At 40.5% G+C, this 26,696-nt stretch overlaps 2 protein-coding genes across 12 annotated transcripts in view; one reads left to right on the forward strand and one right to left on the reverse strand.

The window, feature by feature from the left end:
• CEBPZOS (CEBPZ opposite strand) lies at positions 1 to 6,452 on the forward strand. 9 transcript variants are annotated; one of them, XR_007773998.1, is made up of 6 exons: positions 1 to 124; positions 1,712 to 1,816; positions 4,674 to 4,718; positions 4,986 to 5,091; positions 5,186 to 5,299; positions 6,355 to 6,452. XR_007773998.1 is itself a non-coding variant. In XM_050950330.1 (5 exons), the coding sequence occupies exons 1-4, from the start codon at positions 16 to 18 to the stop codon at positions 5,066 to 5,068; spliced, it is 342 nt and encodes a 113-aa protein (XP_050806287.1). In that variant the 5' UTR covers positions 1 to 15; the 3' UTR covers positions 5,069 to 5,091; positions 5,186 to 5,999. The 9 variants fall into 9 exon arrangements, 7 of the variants coding, with proteins under 7 accessions (XP_050806287.1, XP_050806288.1, XP_050806289.1 ...); XR_007773999.1 differs by lacking the exon at positions 6,355 to 6,452 and adding an exon at positions 5,517 to 5,999; XM_050950330.1 differs by lacking the exon at positions 6,355 to 6,452 and having other exon boundaries at positions 5,186 to 5,999.
• Positions 4,612 to 26,696, reverse strand: part of CEBPZ (CCAAT enhancer binding protein zeta) — a 26,388-nt gene continuing 4,303 nt past the window's right edge. Inside the window, exons 4-16 of one of the 3 annotated variants that reach the window (XM_050950282.1) lie at positions 24,739 to 24,913; positions 24,393 to 24,481; positions 23,729 to 23,782; positions 21,190 to 21,292; positions 21,011 to 21,079; positions 15,493 to 15,559; positions 13,787 to 13,881; positions 12,560 to 12,620; positions 11,289 to 11,497; positions 8,834 to 8,917; positions 6,361 to 6,422; positions 6,177 to 6,258; positions 4,612 to 5,248 (exon numbers count right to left, since the gene is read on the reverse strand). In XM_050950282.1, coding sequence (XP_050806239.1) covers positions 5,109 to 5,248; positions 6,177 to 6,258; positions 6,361 to 6,422; positions 8,834 to 8,917; positions 11,289 to 11,497; positions 12,560 to 12,620; positions 13,787 to 13,881; positions 15,493 to 15,559; positions 21,011 to 21,079; positions 21,190 to 21,292; positions 23,729 to 23,782; positions 24,393 to 24,481; positions 24,739 to 24,913 — 1,290 coding nt within the window. In that variant the 3' untranslated portion in view covers positions 4,612 to 5,108. Of the gene's footprint in view, positions 5,249 to 6,176; positions 6,259 to 6,360; positions 6,423 to 8,833; positions 8,918 to 11,288; positions 11,498 to 12,245; positions 12,508 to 12,559; positions 12,621 to 13,786; positions 13,882 to 15,492; positions 15,560 to 21,010; positions 21,080 to 21,189; positions 21,293 to 23,728; positions 23,783 to 24,392; positions 24,482 to 24,738; positions 24,914 to 26,696 lie in introns of those variants that run through there. The other 2 variants (XM_050950283.1, XM_050950284.1) reach the window with 2 other exon arrangements.

Consider the following 26,696-nt stretch of genomic DNA (forward strand, 5'->3'; position numbering starts at 1 on the left):
GGGGTCGTTGTACGCATGCGCTCATGGGCAGCGTCTCCAACTACTGTGTCCACCCACGTCGATGGGCGCAGAACCAAACTGCACCTGCGCCGGGGAGCGAGTCCCGCCCCTCTAAAGGCGCAAGGTGAGTGGCGCTGCCCGCCCGCCCGCCAGGGAAGGGCGCGTGCTGGTCGCTACTGCGGAGGTGGCCGTGTCGCGGCGTTGTGATCAGGGACGCTGGTGGGTGGGCCGCGCGCCCCTGGGAAGGGGCGGGTGTCTGCGGGCTGCAGCGGGTGACCGTTGGGGGCCCGCGGGTTTATGATGCGGAAGTAGAAGCTTTTCTGCTTCCGGGTCACGCTGCTGCTGCTGCTGCTGCTGCAGTTGTAGCGAGTGAGCTGGGCGGGGCCACGAATACAAGGGGCGAAGCTTGGAAACCGGGGGGGGGTTCAACATTGCAGGTCTCCCCCACGCCCAGGCCCGTCACCGGAGGGTCACGTGCTTCACACGTGGCTCCGGCCCCTCACGCGGCGCGGGCGCGTGGCCGCGGGCGCGTTCCCGGCCCCGGGTTCCCAGCTGCTCTCGTGTCCGTTAGCGAGCAACTGGGAAAGCCAACGGCCCCGTTCCCCGCTGGGCGGGTTCCCGCCTGATTCCCCTTCCTCTCTCCCAGTCCCTCCCGCGCCAGCCGCTTTCCCGGCCTCCTCCCATCTCCGCTGCTGGGCTCCCCCGTGTGGCGGCCCTGGGCGCCAGGGCACCGAGCGCGGGTCTTGCCGGCGTGTGGCCCGCAGGGCGCCGGCCCGTCGTTGTTCGCCCCCGCCGTGTCAGGCCTTAGCGCCGTTGGTTGCAGGCGAATCCGGGCCTCGCCCGGTGCCTGCAGCGCGCTGGGCCTCGGGCCGGCCGCTTGCAGCCCTGGCCTGGCCTGAGCCCAAGGCCGCGAGGGGCCGGCCAATGGCCGCAGTGCAGCGTGTGTCGGCTGAAGGCTCGCGCTGGCCCTGTGTGGGGCCCCTCTCAGCTGGCACGGACCTGGACAGCTTTCCAGCTCCCTGACCGCTGTGGGGCCCGCTGCATTGATTTTAATGGGAGCTAGTTGGGCGCCTGGAGCTGGCCGAGAGGAAGAGACACCAGGGAATAGCCAACTCTTACAGTAAAAGTTGTTTTCAGAGCTGTAAATTCCAGATGTTAAAGGTGACTGGCAAGCCACCTCTTCAGGTGCCATCAACTGCAGCAGTATAGTCAATAGACCCATAGTCAAGCTGAAGAGGGTGCAGGTGGACCAGTGAGGACTAGCACCCATTTAACTACTGATGTCACATCATGCATGGAACCCTGCCTAGGAATATGGCTCAGATAAACGTTGAGCATTATATTTAACCATCCAGAGCTTTACTTTTGTAAAATTTCCTTTTAAATATATAAAAAGGATCTAGGGAAAAAAATAAAAACCTGTAGGCTTCTAGGTAACATGCTAAATGCCACTTGTCAGGCCTGATCCAGCACCCACTGAAGTCAGTAGGAACTCCCATGGACTTTGGATATTAGATTCATTTCTTGTTAAGTATATATGAGGCATTCCACACTTGCAGTACTCTGATGGACCCCAGATGAAGATGTTAAATCATTTAAGAATAAGCCGAAATTCTTAAGGTGTCATTATTATAATTTTAGTTTTAGTTAAAGAATGAAAATGTTAGCATCTCTGTAGTAAAATGCTTATCCACATCTTTTTAAAAGTTAGGCATGGAACCTATTGCAAGGAAGATCTTCAAAGGAGTTTTACTTTTGGAAGTGGCTGGGATTGCTGGAGCCTATTTACTATTTTACAGAATGGACACAAATCAAGGTAATAAAGTAGTTTTAAAAATTACTCCTGATGGTGGGTACCAACGTTACTTATAAGAAAAGTGGAAAAATTAGTAGAGTGAATAAGGTAGCAGAATGTTGATTCCCTAAATTAAAAAGTTGAAACCTCTCTTCACACCAGTCCATCCTTTTTTCTACTCTCTGTTTTCTGTAAACAGAGTAGTTAGTTGTGAAGAAACCAACTGTGCATGTAATATTGGGGTGAGGGAGACTGTATTTAAGAGGGCAGATAATTTACTGGGCTATGTCCCAAGAACTTAGCCTAATAGTAAATGATTGAGACTTATTAGGTTAGATGTGTACTGAGGTAACTTCTGTTTGAGCAGTCTGTATGTTAACTGTGTAACAGATGAGTTCTGATTAGTCATCTGTGGTGGAATTATTACCTCCCCAAAACACCTTACCCTAAGGACAGGGACAAGGTTTCAAGTAGGAGAAAAAAAAATCATCTAAGCATTTGTTGCTGAAATATTGTATTGATGAAAAAGAAATTGTTCATCTATTAGATTACTCCTGAGGGAATTCAGTGCCAAAAGAATAAAAATTATGCGCACAATATTTTAAAGTTATGCAAATTGTGTCAATAAATGGGGAGGCTCCTGCGTGGCAGTGGGGAGTACAGGCCACTGGTTGCATAAAGATGGGAGATCACCCTGCAGTGCTTCCTCCCCGACACAGATTGGTGGTTAAGACCGTGACACAGCGCAAGGGCTAGGCCTGCCTCTCTGTACCAGGCATACCAGGTGTGGGCAGGCAGGCTCAGCCCAGCAGGATCCAAATGTGGAGAGATCCAGGTGTGGGTTGGGAGAGTTTGGTGTGAGCAACTCAGTTGGGGGTCTGGGTGCATGGGCAAGGGTACATGTGAAAGTGGTTGGGGCTCAGCAGGGGGTAGGTCAGTGCTGGGGGAGTGAAGCTTGGTGGATTGGAGATCTGGGTGCAGGGGTGGGTTCCAAGTGCAGGGATAAGGCTTGGTGGGAGGTTCTGGGTGCAGGGGGCTCCAGCTGCAAGGGGTGAGGCTCAGCCTGGGGGTTTAGTGGGGCAGGGTCCAGATGCACCAGGGATGGGTAGATGTGGGCAGCTCCACTCACGGTTGAGGAGCAATGAGGGCAGGAAGCAGCCAGGGGAGGTTTCTGGAGTAGGTCTGACCCAGCCCTGGCCGCTCCATGCAGGGGAAGAGGAAGTTCCATCCTTCTCAGCACAGGGTAGGAGCCACAGGCCAGGATATCCCCACCTCTGTCCCCTGTGGTGCTTTAGCTCTCCCTTGGCTGCTCCAGGCACCAGAAACTATGCACCTGTGTTGCTGAAGAGGGGCATGTAACCACTCTTGCAGCTTCCCTGGCAAAAAGTTGTATTTCTACAGGGAAGCAAAAAATTCTGTGGGGAACAAGAATTCTATGTGAGTGCAGTGGTGCAGAATTCCCCCAGCAGTAATCTATAGCATGTAAAATATGAGAGAGAGATTAAATTAGGGCCAGGACAAAGCCTTGCTCACATCAACTGAGCCCTCAGACCTAGAGGGTTTAGCAGATTCACTGTCTTATAAGGCTCTCTCAAGAGAATTTTATACTGCCACCCTTTACTCTAGTACAGGAGTCAGCAACTGTTGAGAAGTGGTGTGCCAAGTCTTCATTTATTTACTGTAATTTAAGGTTTTGCATGCCAGTAATACATTTTACATTTACTGGGGCTGGCAGACAAAACCCCAGACTGGCAGCGGGGGCAGCAGACAGAACCCCTGACTGGCCAGGCTGCTGGTCTGGGGTTCCATCTGCCAGCTGGGATCCCAGCCGCTGACCTTGCTCAGCCTGCTGCTGGCCCGGAGCTCCGTCCAGCAGTGGGCTGAGTGGAGCCAGTGGCCAGGACACTGGCTGGCAGCAGAGTGCCACTAAAAATCAGCTCATGTGCTGCCTTTGGCACCCATGCCACCGGTTGCTGACCTCTGCTCTAGTATCTGAGTACTTTCCAAATAAAATCATCAGAAAATTTCTCATTCTATCTAGAGATATGTGACTTATGACACAGCTTCTTAACCTTTTTCTAGGAGGAGCCTCCTCCCCCCAACATGCTATAAAAACTCCACTGCCCACCTGTGCCACACCAACTGGTTTTCTGCATACAAAAGCCAGGGCTGACATTATCAGAGGGGCTCCCGTGAAGCTAAGTCGCTCAGGCTTCTGCTTCAGCCCCAGGTGACAGTTCAGTGCCCTAGGGTTCAGCCTCACATGGTGGGGCTTCGGCTTTCTAACCTGGGCCCCAGCGAGTTTAACACTGGCCCAGCTTGGCAGACCCCCTAAAACCTGCTCACGGCCCCTCTGAGGCAGTGTTTCTTAGCCAGTTTGTGGGCTGGTGCAAGTCCCCAAGATTTAGGAAGGTAGCAAGCTAGTATCAAAAAGGTTGAGAAACACTGCGCTGGGGGATGCTCAATTCTTGAACTTGTAATAAACTTGGGACAGGCTCTTTGGCTCAACCCTCCCTTTAAAAAGCTTTAGATTCCACAACCTCCTTGATTTTAGGGGAGGGAATTTTTTGTATCTCTTTTGCAAAAGGAAAGACTTTTCACTTAACCTTAAGAGCCAGATGTTCAGAGGGACCCATCAGGTTTTTCTTGCCCATTTCACTAGTGGGAATAGGCTCAAAGTGTCTCAACTTGTAAATAAAAGGAGCTCAAATGTGTTTGATGAACACAAAAATCTTGAAATTAAATTACACACTATTTAATGGTATCTAACTAACGACTAAGAAAGCTGCCTTTAGAATACAAAAATGTCCATTCCATTGGTGCAATTCATTTATTTTTTTTGAGAACAATTGTAATTTTTTTCTTATTCCCTTATCAGATTTTAGGCATACAATGAACAAGAGATTTCCATCCATTCTGGAAGGTAAGTTACTTCTTGCCAACTAAAAGAAACCACTTGATAAAGCTCGTATGTCTTTTTGACAGTGAATTATCTTCTAGTTTTGTATTGTTGCTAAATGTTTTTCAGAAGTGCAGAGGTTGTAAAATGTACATTTAGCTAGAGACAATTCTAGTGATCTCTTTCCTACTCAGAATCAGATGAATACAAAGCCAATAAAATTAGACCTAGACATTCAGATGCACATAAGAGGAACAGATGACACTGATGCCTTTTCTTATGTTTTCACAGTTTATTACAAAAGCAATGAATGGGCTGGAGTTCATGGAATAAGGGAGAAGGACCAACTGAAATGGCTAAGCAGCAAAAATTAGAAGTAAGTAAAAACAGAAGCAGTGTAAAACAATGTCTCATTCATTTTCTTGACTTTTTGCCTTTGTGCTTATTTTTCAGGCCTTTGTGTCTGAACTGTTTTTTCTTCTTGATAATAGTTTTCACATCTCTGTTGTGGAGCCAATCATCACGCTCTGCTTCCCACTTGAGCTGTTTGATGCCTACAAGGGAAGAGGAGAAACATGGCAAATAAGAGGTGGAGGATAACTGATGTATCCTTTGAACATAGTTTTGTATTTGAATAAATTCTGATAAATTCATAGAACACCAATAAAATGTGAACCATTGGATTTTTCACCTCAGAAGAAATTTTTCCATTATGTAGAAACTATTATACCTGGAACCTTTTGGACCTGTTGCAAAGGCACAAATTTTAAAATTGCTTTCATGTATCCTGTGTTATAGTTTGCCTTAACACTATTGTTTAAGTAGAAATACTCAATGTCCAGGATGGGAGATAAATTTTTTAGACTAGAGAAATGATGCAAAGAATACAAAGCCTTAATTATACTCAACACAACAGTTTTATCTGTTTGATAAAATACCTACTTTTCAAAATGGGGTTACACAGATGTAGATGGGGGGGGGGGGGGGAATTGTTTTTGCTCCATGTACACCAAAGCTGGGGAGTGGTGTGTTTGGCTAAACCTTAATTACATCAGCTTTTATACCAGAAAAATTCCCATTGGGGAGAAAGTTATACGCCTCTAGAAGTTTAAAACCAGTTAAGCTACATAAATTTAGAATTCGATATTTAATGATGCAAGTCAAAAGCTGCATATCATTTCGCAAAATGCTTGCAAGTGCTGAGAGTAAGAATACAATTAAATCTAGACTAGGGCGAGAGTCCTTAAACAAGTACTGTTGTACTATACATGTACCTACATAAAATAAAGTTATACAGGAGCAGTGGCTCAGTTATCTTTTTTGTGGATTAAGTTAAACTTTGTGTATTCAATTTAAAATAGTTGATATTTTTAAAAATATCAACTAAGCAATGAAATTGTTTTAATATCAGGATTGTGCATAAGTACCTACTCAGAGAGGGTAAGGGCATAGTTTGTTTATAGAAGATGTAACTGCACTTACTTGCATTATCTTTGTTAGCCATTGCATTCATACCAATGTTATCAAACTTGGATGTAACATTTTCATCCAGAAGAGTGCCAAACTTTAAAGAGAGAGAAATATTAGTATTTTGTTTATGGAAAGATATAGCCAGGCAATGTGTGAGATCAAACTTTTTCTTAATTATATATCTAATCAGACCTACCTCTTCTGCAGCAGCAAGCATGCTGGTGTTTTTGAGTTTTCTTTTCTTTTGCTGCTTTGATCCTTCAAATAAAGTTTTATTGAAAATTGTAATCAACAGCTAAGATTCTACATTCTCCTAGGCACCACCACCAGACAAAAAAAAAATCATCCTTTAATAACTGTCCAAAGTATCTGATTTCTATTAGCTCCTGGAAAAGCATCTATTTAATACATTTAAGAAGCTAGAATGTAACTAGAAGATAGAGAAATCCTCCATTATTTCACTGCAGGGAGAAATATGTGAACAGAGTGCTTTATAATGTAATACATTGTAATAGCAATCTAAGGACCCAATCAGGATCAAGGCCCCCTAGTGCAAGGTGTTGTACAAAGACATAGTCCCTGTCCTGTACAGCTTACAGCTGAAGACAAGTGAAGGATGAAGAGTCAAGGGAGAGGGCTACAATCCAAAATTTTCATATACCTGTTAGTATTTATAATCAAATGAAAGTGTTAATTATCTTATCTCCATCTATCCCTCAAGTAGCTATTAACTGGCTGACTTCAAATCAGTGCTGCAGCAGAAACGTCTTGAGAGTAATAATTCTTTTGGAGCCATTCAGGGAGAAGATTTTAAATAGCACTGACTAGCACACAGAAGGAACTGATCTTACAAAAGTAGTCTGCTAGTGTTTGTAACAAAAATACGCTAGAAAATTTAAAATCTACATAGTTTAATATAAAAAGAGGGATTAGTTCTCTCAGAGAGAAGGGATGGTTGATAAGATCAGGGATTATGTGCTAGTATTTTTTTTTCTCCCCAAAAGGATTGCTTTAGTAAAAGCATATAGAATCCAAGCCTAATGACTGGGGCCCTACTAAATTCACAGCTATTTAAAACATGTCACAAATTGTGAAAGCCGGTCTTTTGTGTGCTTTTACCCTGTAAGCCCTGGTAAAATCTGTGTAAACCAGTGTTTCTCAAATTGGGAGTCCAGACCCAAAAGGGAGTTGCAGGAGATCATAAGGTTATTGGTCCTGGTACTACCACCTTTACTTCAGAGCAGGGCAGCTGGAGAGTGGCTGCTGCTGGCCAGGAGCCCAGCTCTGAAGACAGTGCCCTGCCAGCAGCAGAGCAGAAGTAAAGGTGGCAAGTACCATACCATGCCACACTTCTGTGCTGCTGCTATCAAAGCTGGGCAGCTAGAGAGGGGCAGCTGCTGACTGAGGGCCCAGCAGTTTTGGCGGGAGTTAGGAACAGCCTCCATTCCCAAGGTGTTCATTACCCTGAGGTTCTACTGTATGTTTTTAGCTCTCAAACTTTAAGGGATGGGATATGTTGACTCTTTAATACACACATCCTTTAACCAAAATGTTAGTCTAATTAAAAATCCCTTCCCTTCAGATGCACAACTTTCACTTAGTTCTTATGATGTCATTATTTCTCCAGCTTTCCAGCCATCAAAATCTGAATTTCTAATGTACACAACAAGCAGATTTTTAAAAAAAACTTTAGGTAAACTTTATACATCAACAAAGTAGCAAAAATGGGTTCAACCTTTTTTGCATGTTGCTTTTAAGATCTAAAGCAGTGATACTCAGACTTCAGTGGTTCAAGACCATAATTAGTGATCAACACTAACCCAAAAGAGCCACAGTAGTGTGAATTCATTGTTTCATTTAAAATAGTAATTAACATTCATATTTAAGTAGTATGACAAAATACTTAGTTTTATATATTTTCACAACAAAATGACTGACCAAGTATTATTTTATCAACTACAATGGGTTAACATATAAAAGCATCTTGATTAATAATTAAATCAGTGTTTTAATATGTTCTGCACAGAGCCACAGGTGACACATTAAAGAGCCACTTGTGGCTCCCAAGCCTCAGTCTGAATAGCACTGATATAAAGCAACAGTGCAAAGCTGTCGGGTGCTGTAGGATTTTTTTTTTTTTTTTTGGCGTGGAAGTGGAAAAAAGACACCGCACCTGTTGAATTCATCCACACGCTTTCCATGCCTAACACTCAATTTATATCAAATTTGCATTATAGTTTGTATTTTAGTTTTGTTTTCATCCAGCAGCAAGCCACAGCTCTAGAAGAATCTGAGGAAACCACAGATTCCCTTTTTAAAGAAATCTAGACTACAATATAGGGAGGTCAGTAGCACAAACTTGTGCTGCATGTAGTGTATCCAGATACAATGCAATCTGCTCTACATATATCTGCTAATTCAACTCAACCTTAACTGCCCCTTAAGAGGCATCACTAATACTCAGTTGTGCCAGACTGACTGGATTTGTGATATGTACAGGGGTGAGAAATTCATTTTCACTAAAATGGAATTTGAATTCATGTTTCCAGAGGCACAAGATCAGTGCATTAAACACCATACAACACAAAGCCCTCCACCATTCCACATACTTCCCACAGCATACATCTGTATTAAACTTTCTCAAACTTTAAATGCAAACATATTCTTACCTTCAAATGATCCAGCAAAATAAGTATCTTTTTTTCTCTTGCCTTTTTTACTGACAGATTTGACCTGATCTTTACTGTTTACATCTATTATCAAGGAAAATAGGTCACTTATAATTTGTATAATATACACTCTATTTAAAACATTAACTACGAAGACTAACGTGTCCATTAAGGCACATTTGCCCCATTATTCTGTTGAGCTTGCTCTTAGAAAACATTAAAACCATGATAGACATACTCAATTTTAATTTAAACCCACAGATCCTGGGAAATGCTAAATTAAGTTTTTCATGCCAGCTTTAAATGCCTCTTTTGCCTACTACCACAGCATGGAAGACATATTAAATAAAGCACTCAGCACAAAAGTTCAAAAGAAATGTTGCATTATGTAAAATGTATATATTTGATGAATAGTGTAGTATGTTGTTAGGCTTGGAAAGATTAGATTTTTATCCGTAATAGTCAAATATTTTTACTGTACATACAAATCAATGAAAAAATATTTCTATTGATAACATCTACTGTCATTAAAGTTACTGTTTCATCCCTCCCATGATTTCCCACAACTATGAAAATTTAAAATCGATAAAAATGGGAAAAAAATGCTTTAAATTGAACATAGATATTACCTGTTGAAATTATAAAGAAAAATAAAATGCCACCAAGCTAATACAATAACTCCTCGCTTAATGTTGTAGTTATGTTCCTCAGAAATGCTACTTTAAGCAAAATGATTTAAGTTAATCCAATTTCCCCATAAGAATTAATGTAAATGGGGGGAGGGGTTAGGTTCCAGGGAAATTTTTTTTTGACAGACAAACTCTCTCTCTCTCTCTCTATATATATATATACATACACATACATATATAAACAGTATAAGTTTTAAACAAGTCATTGCTGTGTAGCCAGTATTAAATTGAGGTTGTGAAGTCAGAGGGTGCGATATTTACCAGGGAATGCCTTTCTGCTAAATGAACTAGCACTCGGCTGAGCCTTCAAGGGTTAACACATTAACGTAGCCTCACACTGTATAAGACAGCACAGCACAGCGAGAGAGACACAGTCTCTGTGTGTGTGTGTGTGTGTGTGTGTGTGAGAGAGAGAGACAGACATGCGTTGCCCCTTTAAGTACGCTGACCGCATGCTAAGTACACTGCCTTTTTAAGTAGATCAGCAAGTTTAGACAGCAGCTGCTGCCAGCAAGCTCCCTGTCCTGAGCCCTTTCATGTCTCACCCTCTCCCCCCCACCCGCTCTGTGGAAATGGGGTAAAGGACAGGGGGCAGGAGTTAGATGACACCCTGACATTAGCAGCGCTCTTCTCCCCACCCCAAACAAGCAGTAGGCTCCCAAGAGCAGCTGCAAGGCAGAGTGCAGGAGCAGTGCATGGCAGTGGTGGGAGGGACAGCTGAACTGCCCAGCAGTTGCTAGCCTGCTGGGTGGTTGCTGCACAGGGAACTTAGGGGGGCTGCCGGTCCACTAAGGTTCCAAGCACCCACCAGCTAGCTCCAAGGGCTGCTGTTTCTGCAAGCAGTGGACAAAGCAGGTGGCTGCCAAACAATGTTACAAGGGAGCATTGCACAACTTTAAATGAGCATGTTCTCTAGTAGATCTGCAACAAGACAACTTTACGTGAGGAGTTACTGTATATTACGTAGTACTGCCCATATGAAAGACAGACGTCAAAATCTATCTGAATAGGTTACTTTAGTCCCTGATCACGCTCCCTTAATCTCATACATTTCTTCACATTATAAAGTGGTTTCCATATAAACAATCTCTCTGATAACGTAATAACCTGGGATCAGGTTAAGTCACAGCTTCAGATTCTTATTATAGAAAAATAAAATTATTAGGCACAGGAATTTTTGTTGTGGTGCTAAATATAATTACAGGAGTCACAAATAGTTACTTATTAACCACTAATTAAAAAACATTAATTGGTCTCTAATTAACCAGTGGAAAAATTTAATGAATGTTGATTCAAATCATGCATACCTAAAACTAGAATTTGCCAAACACTGATTGATTTATTATTTTTCCTTTGTGCCGCATAATGGTCACTGTGTAAGTTATTTGTGTAAAGACCTGTTTGTTCATTTGGTTTTTGGAGGTTTTTTGTTTTAAGTGTGCAGAGAATAGTGTATCTAGGTTTATGAAGTATTTAAGACCAAGTTTTCAAAGATGTGTGCTTAAAATTAGGCACCTAATTCTATATTTAAACTCCTAAATAAGAGTGGCCTCTTTTTCAGAGATAATAAATACCTGTAACTCACTGCATTCAATGGGAACTTCTTGAACAAAGAGTGACTTCAGTGGAAGCTGCTGGTATCTCAGCATCTCTGAAAGCCAGGCCTCTGATTTAGGTCCCTATACATGGATTTAAACACCTAATCTGTGCAACCAAATTTTAAAAAGTATTCTATGCTTCAATGCTGGTAATGAATGTTACCTTACCTGGACTGTTGTCATCCTCTGATACATCCATAAACGCACCTCCCTCTTCATCAATGTCATCTCTAAACTCTTCATCCATACTTCCCAGGGAGACTACTTCATCATCCATCTCATTGAATTCATCTTCATCATCAGAATCTTCCAAGTCATCACTGCATTCCTCATCTCTTTTGCTTTTCTTACCACCCTTGGGCTTGTTTTTGATATTACTAAAATACACAATAATAGCACTTCCAGCCTCATTACATGTCTACAGATAACACCCACCTATTTCAAAGTGCTATACTAGGAAGTTAAGAATCATTACGAAGAATTTTAAAAGTAACCCATGGCATAATCAATTGGCACTCACAGAATATTAAAAATACATCAAACTGAATTTAACACAAGGAATGCTGCTAACAATCCACCCAATTGAAAAGGTCTGAACAGAATCCTGTGATTAAGGTACTCTTTTGACAGCAGCTAGATGTGTTGTTACATGTTCTAATGGTCCCAGTTCATTTTCAGAAATCCTTCTTGAGCTGCTTTCAAAGACACTCCCAGAAGCCTTAGCAGGCCTATTAAATGGAAAACTGAGAATCTGACCTACTATAGCACTTTAATGGAATAAAGGAGGGGAACTGACCCATCCTGAAACATGGTTGTGGGGGGGAGGGGATTTGGTGAGGCAAAGAGGTGGTAATGAAGAAGAGTTTGAGGGAACAAGATCTGGATCAAAGTTTTTCATGGTTTACTACAAATTTAAGCTATAATTTCTCCCTCCCAAAAGAAATTTCCATTTCTTCAGCGAATTTTAAAAGTACATTTCAAATAAAATTGCATATTCAATCATTAATGGAGCCAATGAGTTACTGGGAATTAAATTATTCAACTCTGGACTTCTACCGCGGGATCAGAATCCCAGTTTTTAGATTTCATACATCATGTATGATTCCAATTTATGATTACACTCACTAGCATTATCTGACCATGAAACCGGAGACCGTGAAAACCAAGAAGATACAGACTTGCTTGCTGGATCATTCTATAATATAAATAAAGTGCCCAGCCTCATGCTTTCTGGGCCAAGTTGCAAGTGCCATAGCATCAGCCTGCTCAACCCAGGGGGAGGTGGAAGAGAGACACGCAGCGTTCAACAGTGAAGCCTTGTGCAAAATGATACTGAGCAGGGTTGACTTTCTTCAAAAAGTTCCATCTAGCCGTGTCGAGTAAAAACCTGTAGGAGTGGCACTGAATTAGTACAGAAGGAGCAGAATCAAGAATCTTACCCAGCAAAATCAATGTCATCCTTGCTAACAGTATCAAAGTAACTGTCACCTTCAAATGAGTCTGAAAGAAAGACATGGGGAATTTTCTTTGTTATTGCAACACGAAGTGAAGCCAAATATTTTGAAGTTATTTAATAAATAGACTGAATGCTCATCCATTTTCTCAAGCATACATTGTTTACATTTATTGACTCATCAAGGAAGAATCCCAGTAGATTTTACTTCTACGGAAAACTAGCCAATTAACTTACATACCATTTAACAGACACACATATACATACACACACACCCAAGTCATAAGGCATTTCATAATGCAAAAACAATAGCATAGTAAAAGTTTTGAAAGATAATTCCTTTGCACTGGAGAAACAGCTTTTGTTTAAAGAGTTATCTTAAAATTCATTTTGTCTATTTTCTGGCTAGTGTGCAGAGAAATATACATAAATCCTTCCCCCCACCTCAGCATCACATGAGAAAATAGTCCCCTATGATTCATACTCTTATCTTGTGACACCCATAACCAAGGTGTGCAGAATACAGGGAATACTGCAGGGATTGCACATTCGACTCTGGATTTAAGAGTATCCATCACAATCCATCACAGAGAAGCAAAACAACCTTGGACTTTAAAGGCCACTGCCACTGATGGAATTTAGGAATATAGATCTAAACAAAGGAAGACACCAACTAAGAACAATGACGTGTCAAAAAAAAATCTATGACACCTTTCTCTCAAGGAACTGAAGTCCTCTTCCTATAAATCCTTGACTGAAGATAGGCTGGCAAAGAAAAGTTAACAAGGGTGCCTTGGATCCATGCCTCAAAACTCGTGAAGCAAATGGCCTAACATTAGAGGCAGACTGTTCATTAAAAAGACCAATGATAAAACAAAAAAGGGATCAACAAAAAGTTACAGATACTGTGTTATAATTAGGACTAAATTCTCAAAATGTTGGTCTAAGTTGCACAAGCAAAATATGAAGCTGCAAATTAAAGTTGCATCATGCACAGATAATCTTAAAATCTAGAGCAGAAACTTACACCAAGTTCAAAAGAAAGAGCAGTCATGTAGCCATATGCAGCCATTGGCAGAGATGCATAATCACATTACACAGATTCCTCACTATAGACAACTGAATAAAGGGAAAAAATAGTCCACCAAGGAACAGCCTGTGCAGACTACTAAGTGCTGAGAGTGCTTTACTGCTATGAAAAATACAGCCTTACCCAGTATTCTTTCAAATTCATCATCATCTACATCTTCCACGCTTTCTTCCTCCACTGGACGTTTTCGTTTCTCTTTATCAAGCTTTTTATAAAATCTGAAATATTTAAAAAGTTCTCTGCAATCACACACTACATTACTGATGTGTTCCTAGGACACAATGATTTTAATAAAGCCACAACATGGATTACATGCATTGTATATAAAGTCTGCCAGCTATCACTTAAGTATCAGTTAATGGTTTCAAATGTGGATCACAATTCAAAGGTTTATAGTTTGGTTTTTTTTCAAATTTAAAAAAAAGTGTAAAATGGTGAAGTGTATAAGATTTAAAGCAGTGAAAATGCCTGGATTGTGGTTTCAGAAGCTTCTTTGATCACTGTGAATTTAAAAAATGACAGGAACAATACACATATGATGTGTGTGATTAAATTAACATTGTCAACTTGAAGTCCAGTTGATTGGGAAAAAAAGTTCAAAAGTAGTTTCAGGTATTATGCTTTCCCCCTGATTTCGTCTGCCAGTTTTTTTGGCTTTAGTCTCAGTTACCTATTTTTAAAAACATTTTCCTCTCCTTTATTGCAGCATGAAAGATCCACACAAATAAGAGGGAAAAGTGACTAGATATGGGGAGAAAACATGAATTTTACTACACAAAGCATTAGCAAAAGTGCATAAAGTAAACTGAAGAAATAAACAAACAGTCTCTAATCTTAACGTTATAATAATCTTAGGTGTTACTTGTAACAATCATTAATATTTTTTTCAGGCAGAAGTGTGTTTTTTAAATTGGTGTCTCTAATATCAGGGTCCCATCTATGAAAAGCTTCTGATATCACTGAAACTTGCGCACACTTTTACACTGACATGAAAATGGTTTGGAATAGTGATTTATCAAAAGAGAATGCAACGGACCTCCCATAGTTGTGTTAACAGGACCATTCCATTTGCTACTATTTAAAATTAAAATTAAACCACAAAAGCCAAATTCAGAGTGAATATCAATAAAGAGATACTGCCAAGTTCAGCCCAAATTTCGGGTTTAAGAAAAACAAATGTTTGCAAAACCTGAGACCACTAGAAAAGATTCTATGAATTAAGAAAAAAACCAATGAAAAGTTTTTTTTTTTAAAAAGTCATTCCTCATGCAATGTTTGTAATTCAAACACTAGCATTGTTTGAGCATATGATAACCTGAAAATAAAACAGACTATAAATAGAGGAAAAATGGTGAAAAACACAAAAAGTATACAAATACCATAAACAGCTACCAGTTAGATTTTTTTTATTGTTCCATTTTAATAAATCAAGTTATCAGTAACATATATTTTAAAATAGATTCAATCAATTTCTTGTGCCTAGGTATTACAGCACACAGGTTATTCGTGATCAACCAGTGCTTGCGACTCCATGCTATTAAGTCAACTATGTGATGTTAGTAGCAGACCGTAATTTTGAATGGCTTTCCTTATAATTTTAAGATTATGTTATTACTGCCTTCTAAAACATTTTTCACAACTTTCAATATTCCACACTGAGCAAGGAAAGATCGATCATTTCATTACATAAATCACTTGAGCTAATCCAAATCCTTACAAACTTCTCAGAGTAAATATGTCAGGACAAATTTACAAATTCTAATTCTTTTTCTAAAGAGTTACATTTCAGAAACAAAGCTTGTTAAGAGTATTCATAAATATTTAATTACCTGTGGAAAAACACTTCATCCACTGGGATTTTACTTTCATCTTGGGCAAGGAATTCCTTACTGTTGACTGAAAAAATAACAGACCTGGCTTTATGCTTTGCTTCACTAAAGGGACAAGATTTTATAGCAAGCTGAATACCATTATATAATATTTATGTTTTGTTATGAAAACACTACAGTAAAATTGTTCCCAAACTAAATTTCTGATATATGGTGTATCTCCTCAATTTCTTAAAATAAGAACTTCACTATATTTACTATTTAAAATGCTAAAATGTGGGCTAACATTCCACCCTACCACAATTTACAGGCATTAGCCCTAACTATCCCCTGGATCCTCATCATTTCTATATGTTAATTAGGGTTAGTAACAACCCAGTATGGATGTATGTAAAATAAAGTTTGGAGGTGGGATAGATTTGGGGAACCTGTAACTTCAGCACTTCTCCCACCACAAATAAGTCCTTCTCACTCTCCTCCTATGACCAAACGCTCTTCAGCAGCTGGCCAAAAAAGGAGTGACTGGAGCAGGATCAAGCATCCCACCACTTCCGAAGTCCAGCACTAATGATGGTGGGGAAAAAAGGATAAGTATCTGCAAGTACTCAACAGGTACTAAAGCCCCCTCGACCAGAGATGGCAAAAAGATCTTGTGACTGGATTAGGAAGGAGACCAATGGTGACAAGCACTTCACTTCCTCCTGCCACACAACCCTTACCCCAAAAAAACATTCAAAAGGAGACAAGAAGAGCCATGTCCCATTTCACTGCATGCAGAAAACTGCCTGCTCCCTCTGGTAGAGAGAAATGTCACAGCATCTTAAGCCATATCATGGCCTCAGTAGTGAAGTCAAGCGAGATGACTGTTTCAGATAAAAGCAGGTGATAGAAATGGATTTCAGACAATCAAGGTTACAAGGGAAAACAATGTACAGTGGAACACTAGTAAAGTAACTGCTCACAAATACATAGTTTTCAATTTGCTAGGGTGGCCTGATTGCAATTTTTATTAGCTGGATTCCTGCATGGGAGCACTGGTTTCCAGAAGGACAAATCACAACTGCTTTTCACTCTAAATCCTCTACACCTCAATTTAGGCTGGTAAAATAGCTATCACAAATGTGACGCCCTGATATATTTAGTAAAAATGTGCTATACAAAATAAGGATTTCTAAAGTGCATAAATTGACTAATTCCATGTTTTTAAAATGCTCAGTCTGCTCCTTGATTAATGCAATAAATGAACCATCCATTTGAATGAATTCTAGGTAAAAGTTCCTGATTGTGTGTTCATACTGCCACAGAAACCTTGTGCCATTAAAGACACATGGACTACTCTATACACAAGTAGTCCTCAACTGATATACAGCCCACAATATGTTACCTGGGCCACAGGGGCCGGGTGGCAGGGCAGCAGCCGCCCCGCCCGCGAACAACCCACTGCGTGGCTGCCCCAGACCTCGTAAGGCTGGGTGGTTTCCCAACCCCCAACACGTGGTGGGCCGGCTGCCTAGGGCCTCAACCCTCCAGGGGCCGCCAGGAGCCCGGCTGGATCTCTCCGCACCATGTAGCTGGGAACCTAGGCACACAGCTGGCCTTTAGCACACAGCTGAGCTGGGCCATAGCTGTGTACTAATTCGCAAGTGGAGAACCACTGCTATATACTAACATGACATAGTATTGGCTACAGCACCTCAAAGAGAACATAACTAGAGGCATAAGTAAGAGCCAAAAAGAGTTACAAAAATCCTTCAGCAGAAGTCATGGCAACTATCTTCAGCAGCAAAGGGAGAGACTATTTGTTTATTGGGGGGGGGAGGAGTTTTAGCTCTACCCCAAGAATTTCATTCTTTGTTGTTGCACATTAAATTAACTACAGAGAGGATGTGAAGATTAACTACTATAATCCCTTTCCCTCCTCGTTCCATTACTATCCATTCCTGCTGGCAAACCCTGCTCTTAAGCATTGGAAGGAGCAGGGCCAGACAAAAACTGGCCAGTTTCTGAAAGAATCTTACCAACATAATGTTGACAAAGATGCCTAATCCTAACAATAGTTGCAGATTAGGAATTTTACATAGTAATCAATACTCTTATGGACAGATCTTAATGCGATTAAAATCATTATATAATCTGTTCAAGGAGGTTTAAATCACCTGTCCTATTTAAGTCACTTATGCAGAATAAATGTGGTTATATGATAACTTGGGAACAGGAATATGAATTGAAACTAGAGATCCAGCACAAACTTATATAATATTTTACACACAGTTAAGTGTTTAAAATCTCATTTCATTTTAAACAGTTAATTATTAGAATGTTGTAACTAAAACAAATATTTATAAAGCAAGAAATTCAGTTAAGCGTCTGCAAACAACCTTAACTCTGACCCTGTATCCCAACCCCATCTTCCTGTTGGGAATAAGAGTATGCTGTTGCACCATTAGCAGTTCTGAAATTATTTTAATAATTTACATCACTAACACGTGAATTTGTAACAATATTCTAAACACACCCTCAGTAATTGTGGCCCTACCCTACCCATCTTACATAAACTGGATTGAAAGCAGCACACATCAGAGCAGTTTCTGAAGCGCAGGGTATTAGAGCCAAGTGAGGAGCACAGATGAGGTAGATACAGAATAGAAGGGGTGAAAGAAGCAGGTAGGATTCTCTAGAATGGTGGATGACAGCAAGTGCTTTTGTACCACACATAGATAAGCAGCAAGACACTTGTGTATCTTGCTCTGAATGGTCAAGTGAACTGGAGGACATTTCTTGAAACAGTATATAGAGGAATGTTGTCAGCAGTGGAAAAATAGATAAGGTTACTCTTGAGGGAACTCTGTGCCCAAAAAAAAAAAAAAAAAAAAAATCTGAGGACAATATTTTAAAATTCTGCAAATTTGTCAATAAATAAATGTGGCTCCAGCATGGCAGTGGGGAGCACAGACCACTGGCTGGACAGAGGTGGGAGATCAGCCTGCAACTTCCCTTCCCCCCTCTGCCCAGGCCACAGACTTGGCGGTGGGGCTGCACCTTACCCTGACACAGCACAAGGGCTGGCCTGCCCCAGAAACACCCCAGAGCCTTGCCCCTCTGCGCCATGCACACTAGGTGTGGGCTCAGCCCGGCAGGATCCAAGTGTGGAGGGGCTCAGTGTGGACAGATCCAGGTGTGGGATGAGAGGGTTCTGTGTGGGGCAATTTGGGTGCAGGCGGCTCAGTGGGGGCATCTGGAAGCAGAGGGGCTTCTTGCGGGGGGTTCTGAGTGAGGGTGCAACGAAACTCTGCAGGGAAGGTCCAGGTGAAGGTCATTAGGGCTCAGCAGGGTCTGGCTATGTGGGGATGGGGATAAGCAGGGGGGGGTCTGGTAGTGGCCGATTCAGCAGGGGGAAGGGAGTCTAGATGCATGGGGATTGGGTGAATGGGTGAGCAGCTCCCCGTACAATGACTGATCCCCCCTACAGCTGAGGAATGATGGAGGCAGGATGTGAGAGGGGGGTGCAGAGCCAGGGGAGGTTTCTGGAGGTGGATCTGACCCAGCCCCAGGCGCTCCATGCAGCAGCAGAACGCTCCTCCCCCAGCCCAACTGGGACTAGCAGCTGAGCCCGGCACAGGGTAGGAGCCACCGGCCAGGTGCGTGTAGGTGGGGGGTCTCAGTACAGGGGACTCCATGGGGAGGAGGGGTGTGTGTGGGTGGGAAATCCAGATGCACAGCGGTCCAGGGGATGGGTCTGACGCGGCATTGTCCCCAGCCCCGCTTCCACACAGTGATTTACCTCTCCGTCAGCTGCTTCAGGTGCCCATAACAATGCACCCATGCTGCTGGGGAGGGGCATGTGACTGCTCTTGCGGCTTCCCTTTGCTTCCCTGTCAGAAAGGCATTTCTCTGCAAGGAAGCAAAGAAATCTGCAGCAGACATTAATTCTGCGCACATCCAGTGGTGCATAATTCCGTCAGGAGTAAAAGGTGAGGAGTAAAAGAGTTTCTGATGGGTAGGTACAGGTGCTGATATAAAGGTCACCCAGATGGCTGTTAATTGTAGAACTGAGTTTCCTAACTTTCAAATTTTATTTCTTTATTTTAATACGAATACGATAGTCAAATAATTTAAATATACATATATTTTACAATGGCACAATTTTAGCTTAAGCTTTTTATCTAGGAAGTTCTTTTTTTAAATATCCAACACACCGATATGTGTGTTGATATGCCCTTAAACCCTCATGAATTCAGCTGTCAGAGCTTACAAATACTGCAAGCTGTGTGGGAAATAAGAGGAAGAGAGGGAGGAAATACATTCTGGCAGTGGAAGAGGAGAATGTGGAAAAAGATGCATGGGATCTGTCAGTAACTGCGTTACACTTGCTGGAAAATGAATGGGAAAGAAAAGGAGGGTGAATCAGGATCTCTGCTATTCCCTACTCCTCTGCAAGGCCATCACTAGCTACAGAGACGCTCACCTCCTTTCCAATCTTTCTCCCCCTTTGCTTTTTAATTCCTCTACTCCCATTTTCCTTCCACATTCATGTGCCTTTCAGGGCCTCAGGTGCAACTGGCTTTTCTCTTAGGGAAACTGGAAATCAAAGAAATCCAGAATATGCCTTTAATACGCCACTGTTGGCAGTTACTGCACCCATCATTCAATAAGCATGGCTGGACGTCCAAAGTTACCTTAGCGACACATGGCTGGCAGGGATGTTTGTCACAAGAGCCAATTAGTCTGCTATTTTCCATCCTTTTCATGAGCTATGTGACTATTTTTCTCCCCAGAGCCTCTTACTGGAGCAGGATCTCATAAAACAAATGAGAAAGTTTTGTCCAGCACATAAAAACTACAAAAAGAACTCCATTTGCTATATTCCCGTAGGGTCTCTCAGGGCTTCGTGGACAGCAAGGTCTGCTGTTTCAGTAGTTCTACCCCTTCCTTTGCTAGTGTGCATTTCTCTTTATGATGCCTAACCAGAGAGCAACAGCTCACTGATTGCCTGAGGAAAAGAAACTACTTCACTATAAAGAAATTGACAGTGAATGAACTACAGGCATAAAGAAAAGATTTAAAAAACACTAAAAAGGTGCATCAGGAAATGTGCTGAACCAAGCCATGTGCAGAAGCAAAGGCTACAGGATTTTCTTAATCATTAATAGATACTGAAAATGATAGCTGAGACAGTTATGAGCATTTTGCCTCTATCAGACAGGTGTGCACCCCCTGCTGATAAGGTGGCTTACCAATCCTGAATTTTGAGCTGTGAACATTCCATACATATTCATGTGTAAGAAGCTTGGACTGAAGAGCAAGGATCACATATCACTTGCTTGCCTTTGGAGAACAATTTTCTTTTTGTTATTATTTTCTTGATGAAACAGGAATAATGTTCACCACATGGGGTACAGATATGTATCTTGAAGGCAACAACTACACACAAAAGGCATTTACCACCTTATGTACACCATCGTGAACATTATTATTCCTTAGCCACTGCAATATTTCAATTGGAAATGTTTCCGCTTACCAGCAAGACTACGCACATCATTCATTAACTGTTTCTTCTTTGGCTGCATTACCACACTGCCCGTGTTCTCTGTGGTAGAACATAAATCAATCAAATGTAACAAAATGTGTTGTTTCACATTACCACTACATATATCAACAATAAAGATCATGTCCTATAATGTATAGAAAGATTCCCACCTTTGCCTTTATGAAGTTTGGGATTTCGGTACACAAAGCGATCCAAAAATCTCATTAGTGTGAAATCCTGTAGAGGGTCACCTGCATATTGAATGTAACCACCCTGGAAGAAACAAAGCCCAAAACCATCAAGGTCTTAATTTCAAACTGCACAAGAAATGAACTCAAATTACATAAAGCTCTAGCATCAAACTTGAACTTTAAACAAAAAGAATACAATATTCAACTAAGTTAGAGGATATCTAATTATGTGAACCTGTAAGTTAATATACTTCTTTTCAGATTTTCAAATTCTGTGGTTTATTTTTCTTCTTAGCACTAGGACACCTTCACCAGCTCTTGACCACTGCAACAGTTCAATGATACCTTCCCATAGCCTTGTTATGGGTTTACTGCATAAACTCTGAAGCGCTTGATCAATTACAAACTTTAAAGTCCTTTAGATAAGAAGGTGCATATATCATAGTAAACAACAATCTATGCCCAGCACTAGTTAGCTATCACAGAGTCAAAACAAAATCTCTGAATTACACTTTTTATATGTTCACTTCGGCACAGTATCAAACAGCATAATGCCATAGAACGCATTTGTTCTGACAAGTATTAGAGGGGTAGCTGTGTTAGTCTGGATCTGTAAAAGCAGCAAAGAATCCTGTGGCACCTTATAGACTAACAGACGTTTTGGAGCATGAGCTTTCGTGGGTGAATACCCACTTTGTCAGATGCAACTGACGAAGTGGGTATTCACCCACGAAAGCTCATGCTCCAAAACGTCGGTTAGTCTATAAGGTGCCACAGGATTCTTTGCTGCTTTTATTTGTTCTGACTACATTGTCATTTTGTGAAAAGCACTCAAAACAAAAAGAACATTACAATTATCCAAGTATTTATTTATATGAACACTTCTCATCTCTTCTACCGTTAGTATTTATGACATGCATCTATTTGGCATCCATCACCATCCTGTACGTCTTAGATTAATACAAAACCAGTTCCCACGTATTGGGAGCTAATCCTTTATAATCTCTTTATAACCACAACTTTAAAAGAAGAGAGACTCAGAGGACGTTGTCAGGAGACTAAGTGAGAGAGAAAACTGGAAAAGCCTGGAGAAGGGATCTTTGCTCTTATGCAGAATATGCAGGGGTGGCAAGTAGACAAATATGCCTAAAAAGGCCCTTTGACAAAAATCCATCTCAAAAAATAAGTCAAGATGTGAGAGCAGTTACGGTACTATGTAAATAGCTCTGTACTTTCAATTAACATACCTCTCCTTTGAGTAAACAAACCTTTCAGCCTGGTTTAGTTAACTGAAAGGATTCATAAGAAGAAGAATTATAGCATTTCAATTAGGAATCTGAAGCTGAAGTTTAGAGAAGTGGGATTCTAACAGTATGAGCACATGGAAGCATCTTTTTAAAAGGAAGTGCATATTGACTTTCCAAGAAATTAAAGTAAGATTCCTCAATTTACCAATACAAACAGATAGATCAGGGGTCGACAGCCTTTCAGAAGTGGTGTGCCAAGTCTTCATTTATTCACTCTAAATTAAAGTTTCGCGTGCCAGTAATACATTTTAACGTTTTTAGAAGGCCTCTTTCTATAAGTCTGTAATATAACTAAACTATTGTTGTATGTAAAGTAAACAAGGTTTTTAAAATGTTTAAGAAGCATCATTTAAAATTAAATTAAAATGTAGACCCCCCTCATCGGACCGGTGGCCAGGACCCAGGCAGTGTGAGTGCCACTGAAAATCAGCTCACGTGCCACCTTCAGCACATGTGCCATAGGTTGCCTACCCCTGAGATAGATCATTCTGCAATCAAAATGCTACGCAAGGACTGGTTGGAAGAGGCCCCTAATCCTTGAAGTTTATATACCAGAACCAAGCACGTTAAACATCTTGCAAATTTACCCAGCCCTCTTATTCTTTGAGGAAAGAGATTCCATTAAGAGATTTACATACATTTAGGCAACAAAAGAAGAGCAATGAATCCCATATAGCAGAAAAAGGCACCATGACATTTTGAAAAAAGTAAATTCATCCTCCATCTGCACCCAAATCCAAGAAAACCCAATAGATAAATCAGTGAGATGAGACACCTGTCAATCTGCATAAAGTTCATCGAACAAATGTCAGTGCAAAAAGTGGAGGATATGTTGCCAGGTCTGTGAAACCTCAATTGGCCATGCCCACTGTGTGTGGAAATGTGATCTTATGAAGAAAAAGCCATCCATATTGGCTCTTCCTAAGCATTTTCTCATTCAGGTTAAACATTTAAATCCATAAAAACACTCTTTTTGACCTTTTATTTTAACCATGTAATTCATGATGTCGCAGAATTCCTAGCTATATTTGCAGAGTTCAAGTGCTGTTACAACCCAGAAATCAGGTAGCCCCACTACAAAGTTTAGATCTAGTAAACCACAGACTGTTGGGACCCTAGTTATTCCATTATGTTTTATACTTGTGATTCACCAGTCTTTGTAATGCCAATACAAAATGAAATTTCACAATATGGAATGGTAAATTACTTACCTCTAAGATAGTTTTTGCAAAAAGAGCCACAGATGGATGAAAGTGTTCAGAAAGCTAAAAAATAAAAACATTTGTATATTTCTGCTTAAAAGATGTGTGCAATCAGAAAACAAAAGCCTCTCCCATTTGACTACTGCTACAGCAACATTATACATGATGTCTTAGCAGAATCTTGGAATGTCCCCATTGTAAGAATCCAGAATTTTGTTCAGCTACTAGCTACACAAATCATAGCCACTTTGAATTAAAGAAAGTCTGATGTGTTACCTGAGAACAGCTGAACAATTTATTACAAAATAAAGATTAAAGCTTGTTATAACTATTTGTACTACAACCTTATTCAGTACAAAAACTATGGAAATGTAAGAGCATGGAAAAGATCCGTTGCTATCATTTTAATCTCTATCTAAATGTTGCAATTCCACATACCCTGTATAATTATTGACATGACATGTAATCTATGCAAGTTAAATATGAATAAGTGATATCATTTTAATCCAATATTACTCTCATCTGATTAAAATTTCACAAAATTCAGTAACTGTTAAGAGTGAGTTTGAGCAAAGATAAGTCTATAGTCCATGACATTAAAGCCAAATTGTTTTCTAACTTAACTGGGTTTTAGCATAAAAAACAATTAAACAAAGTCATAAGGACACTTTACCTTTTTTAATTCCCAAAGACTTGTGCTTTCAGCACCGCAGAATAATGGATTTCGGTGCAATGGATCATAGCAACTTGAATTCTTTCCACCTGAAGCACGCACAAAAGCTTTAAGTTTCTTCAAACATACATGCGTACATAAACATAAGGGAACATAACTTATATTCAAAACAAATTATAGAAGAGAACTTCTATTTGAAGGTTGACTCCTTTGGATCAGACTAATTTAGAGATTCTTTAAAAGTAATGTTTTAATTCATTCTTTCATATTTCCACTAAGAGTTCTATCAATGTACCAGAAGATAACAGTATTGCTGAATATGATTTAGATTTTCTAGTTAATTTACCACTCATGTTCTGATGATGCACCCAGGAGGCTGCTGAATTTGTATTGTCTCCTTTGACAGAACTTTCCATCATGCTCTTTCTTTCTGCTGCCGTTTCTTTGTCTGCATCTGTGAACTTTTCCTCATCCTCTTCAGCTTCTTCCAGGTCATGAAAGTGTTCTTCTTCTTCAGACTCCTAAGTAAAACATTCTTTCATGACTTTTTTCATTTCTACATAGTAGTAATAATAGGTTACGAATTCAGTTTGACAAGATTACATAATTGTGTTAAAGGTAACACAAAAATATAAACAAAGTGATCTTGGTGTTGTAGATATTTAAGTTATTGGGTGTTATGGAGGAATTACTGGGTGAAATACTATAACCTGCATTAAGCATCAGGTCAGATTAGACAATCATAATGGTATTTTCTGGCCATCAAAATCTATTAATATTTCAAACAGAGATAAGAGGGACACTTGGCATGTCAGTGTACGTATAACTTATTTTATTCTTACCACATTACTTGAAACATAGTACCACTGACTCTTAACACCATGGGCCTAGGAAAACATCCCACTGTTAAATGCCTTCTCCCTGACCTGCTCTCTACTAGTCTTGAAAACAGTTTGGCTGCTGGAGGCAAAACAATTTCCAACACCATTACACTAAGCACTCTACATTCCACTAGTAACTAGGGCACTTTCTGTAATGGTATTGGAAAATGGATTGGCCCCTTTCGACACTAGCAGCCAGAGGGGTGAATCAGGGAAATCTGTTGATGGAAATTATGACCATCAGCAGGTCACTTTCCTAGTATAAGCAGACCCAAGGGAAATCTCGAAATATACACTACTAAGCTGGTCATGTCATAACCATCAAAGAATTCCACAGGAGCATGGGGCCAGCTTAATGCTGGGGGCACAAACGGCAGAAAAGGCAAAATAACATCACATAATAAAAACCGACAGGACTTAGTGGCACCATTCGTCCAATCTTTAGTGCAGAAGAGAACAGGTTCCATGATCCGGTAGGCTTTTGTGGTGGTTGCAAATCACCCGTCTTACAAAGTTCAGGGATTCTATACAAAGTATACCCTTGTTTTACATCATTTTGTCAAAATATGTGCAGATCACCTCTAAAGTAATTCCATAGGAAACCATAATTCACTAAGAACTTTAAATTATTACCCACTATGAAATATGCTTGCCTAACCTATTCTAAGATGCGGATAAAAGAATTGTGAAGGCTAAATGGCTGACATGGTGACCAAACCACATTAGTTATTTCTTGACAAAATATTGATGCTGAAACATTACTAAATATAATTTACAGTGCTTTACAAAATAATGACAAAATACCTGCCTTCAACAGTTTACAAGTAAAAAGAATGATCTTTTACCAACTATAGTCCATAGCAAGATTCCTATTGACTTCGAAGGAAGCAGAATTGGGCCCTAAGTTAGACAAGACAAACACACATCAAGGAAAAATTGTTCAGGAAATGTAAAGATGTAGAGAGATTACTGGGAAGGAGAATAAAGTAGGAAATATTCCTGGAAAAAGTAAATTTCAAGGAGGAGAGAAGGCACATGGAAGGCAATTACAGGCACAATTGAAGGGGGAAAGCTGAATCAAGCAACAAAGGTGAAGCCAAGAGGACTGGGAGGAAGAAATATGTGAAACATAAAGAAATGTTTATTTAGATAACTCTCTTCGGGGCAGGATTATTACATAACATCTAGCATAGTGAGGCCCCCTGATCCTGACTGGAACCTCTGGGCCTGGCTAGAATACAAATCTGTTCTGTTTTTTGCCACATATAAAATTGTTTGAGCATATTAAGGAAAAGACCAGATGAGAGATCAACTATTACTAGTTACTCCTAGTGAGATGTTCATGAATACATTTAATAAAGCCAAAGGGACCAGAATCACTTGTCAAGAAAAACAGATCCGGGAAAAAAACCCAAAGGTTTTA

This window comes from Gopherus flavomarginatus, chromosome 4 (genome assembly GCF_025201925.1).
Source record: "Gopherus flavomarginatus isolate rGopFla2 chromosome 4, rGopFla2.mat.asm, whole genome shotgun sequence".
In the NCBI taxonomy this organism is placed as follows: domain Eukaryota; kingdom Metazoa; phylum Chordata; order Testudines; family Testudinidae; genus Gopherus; species Gopherus flavomarginatus.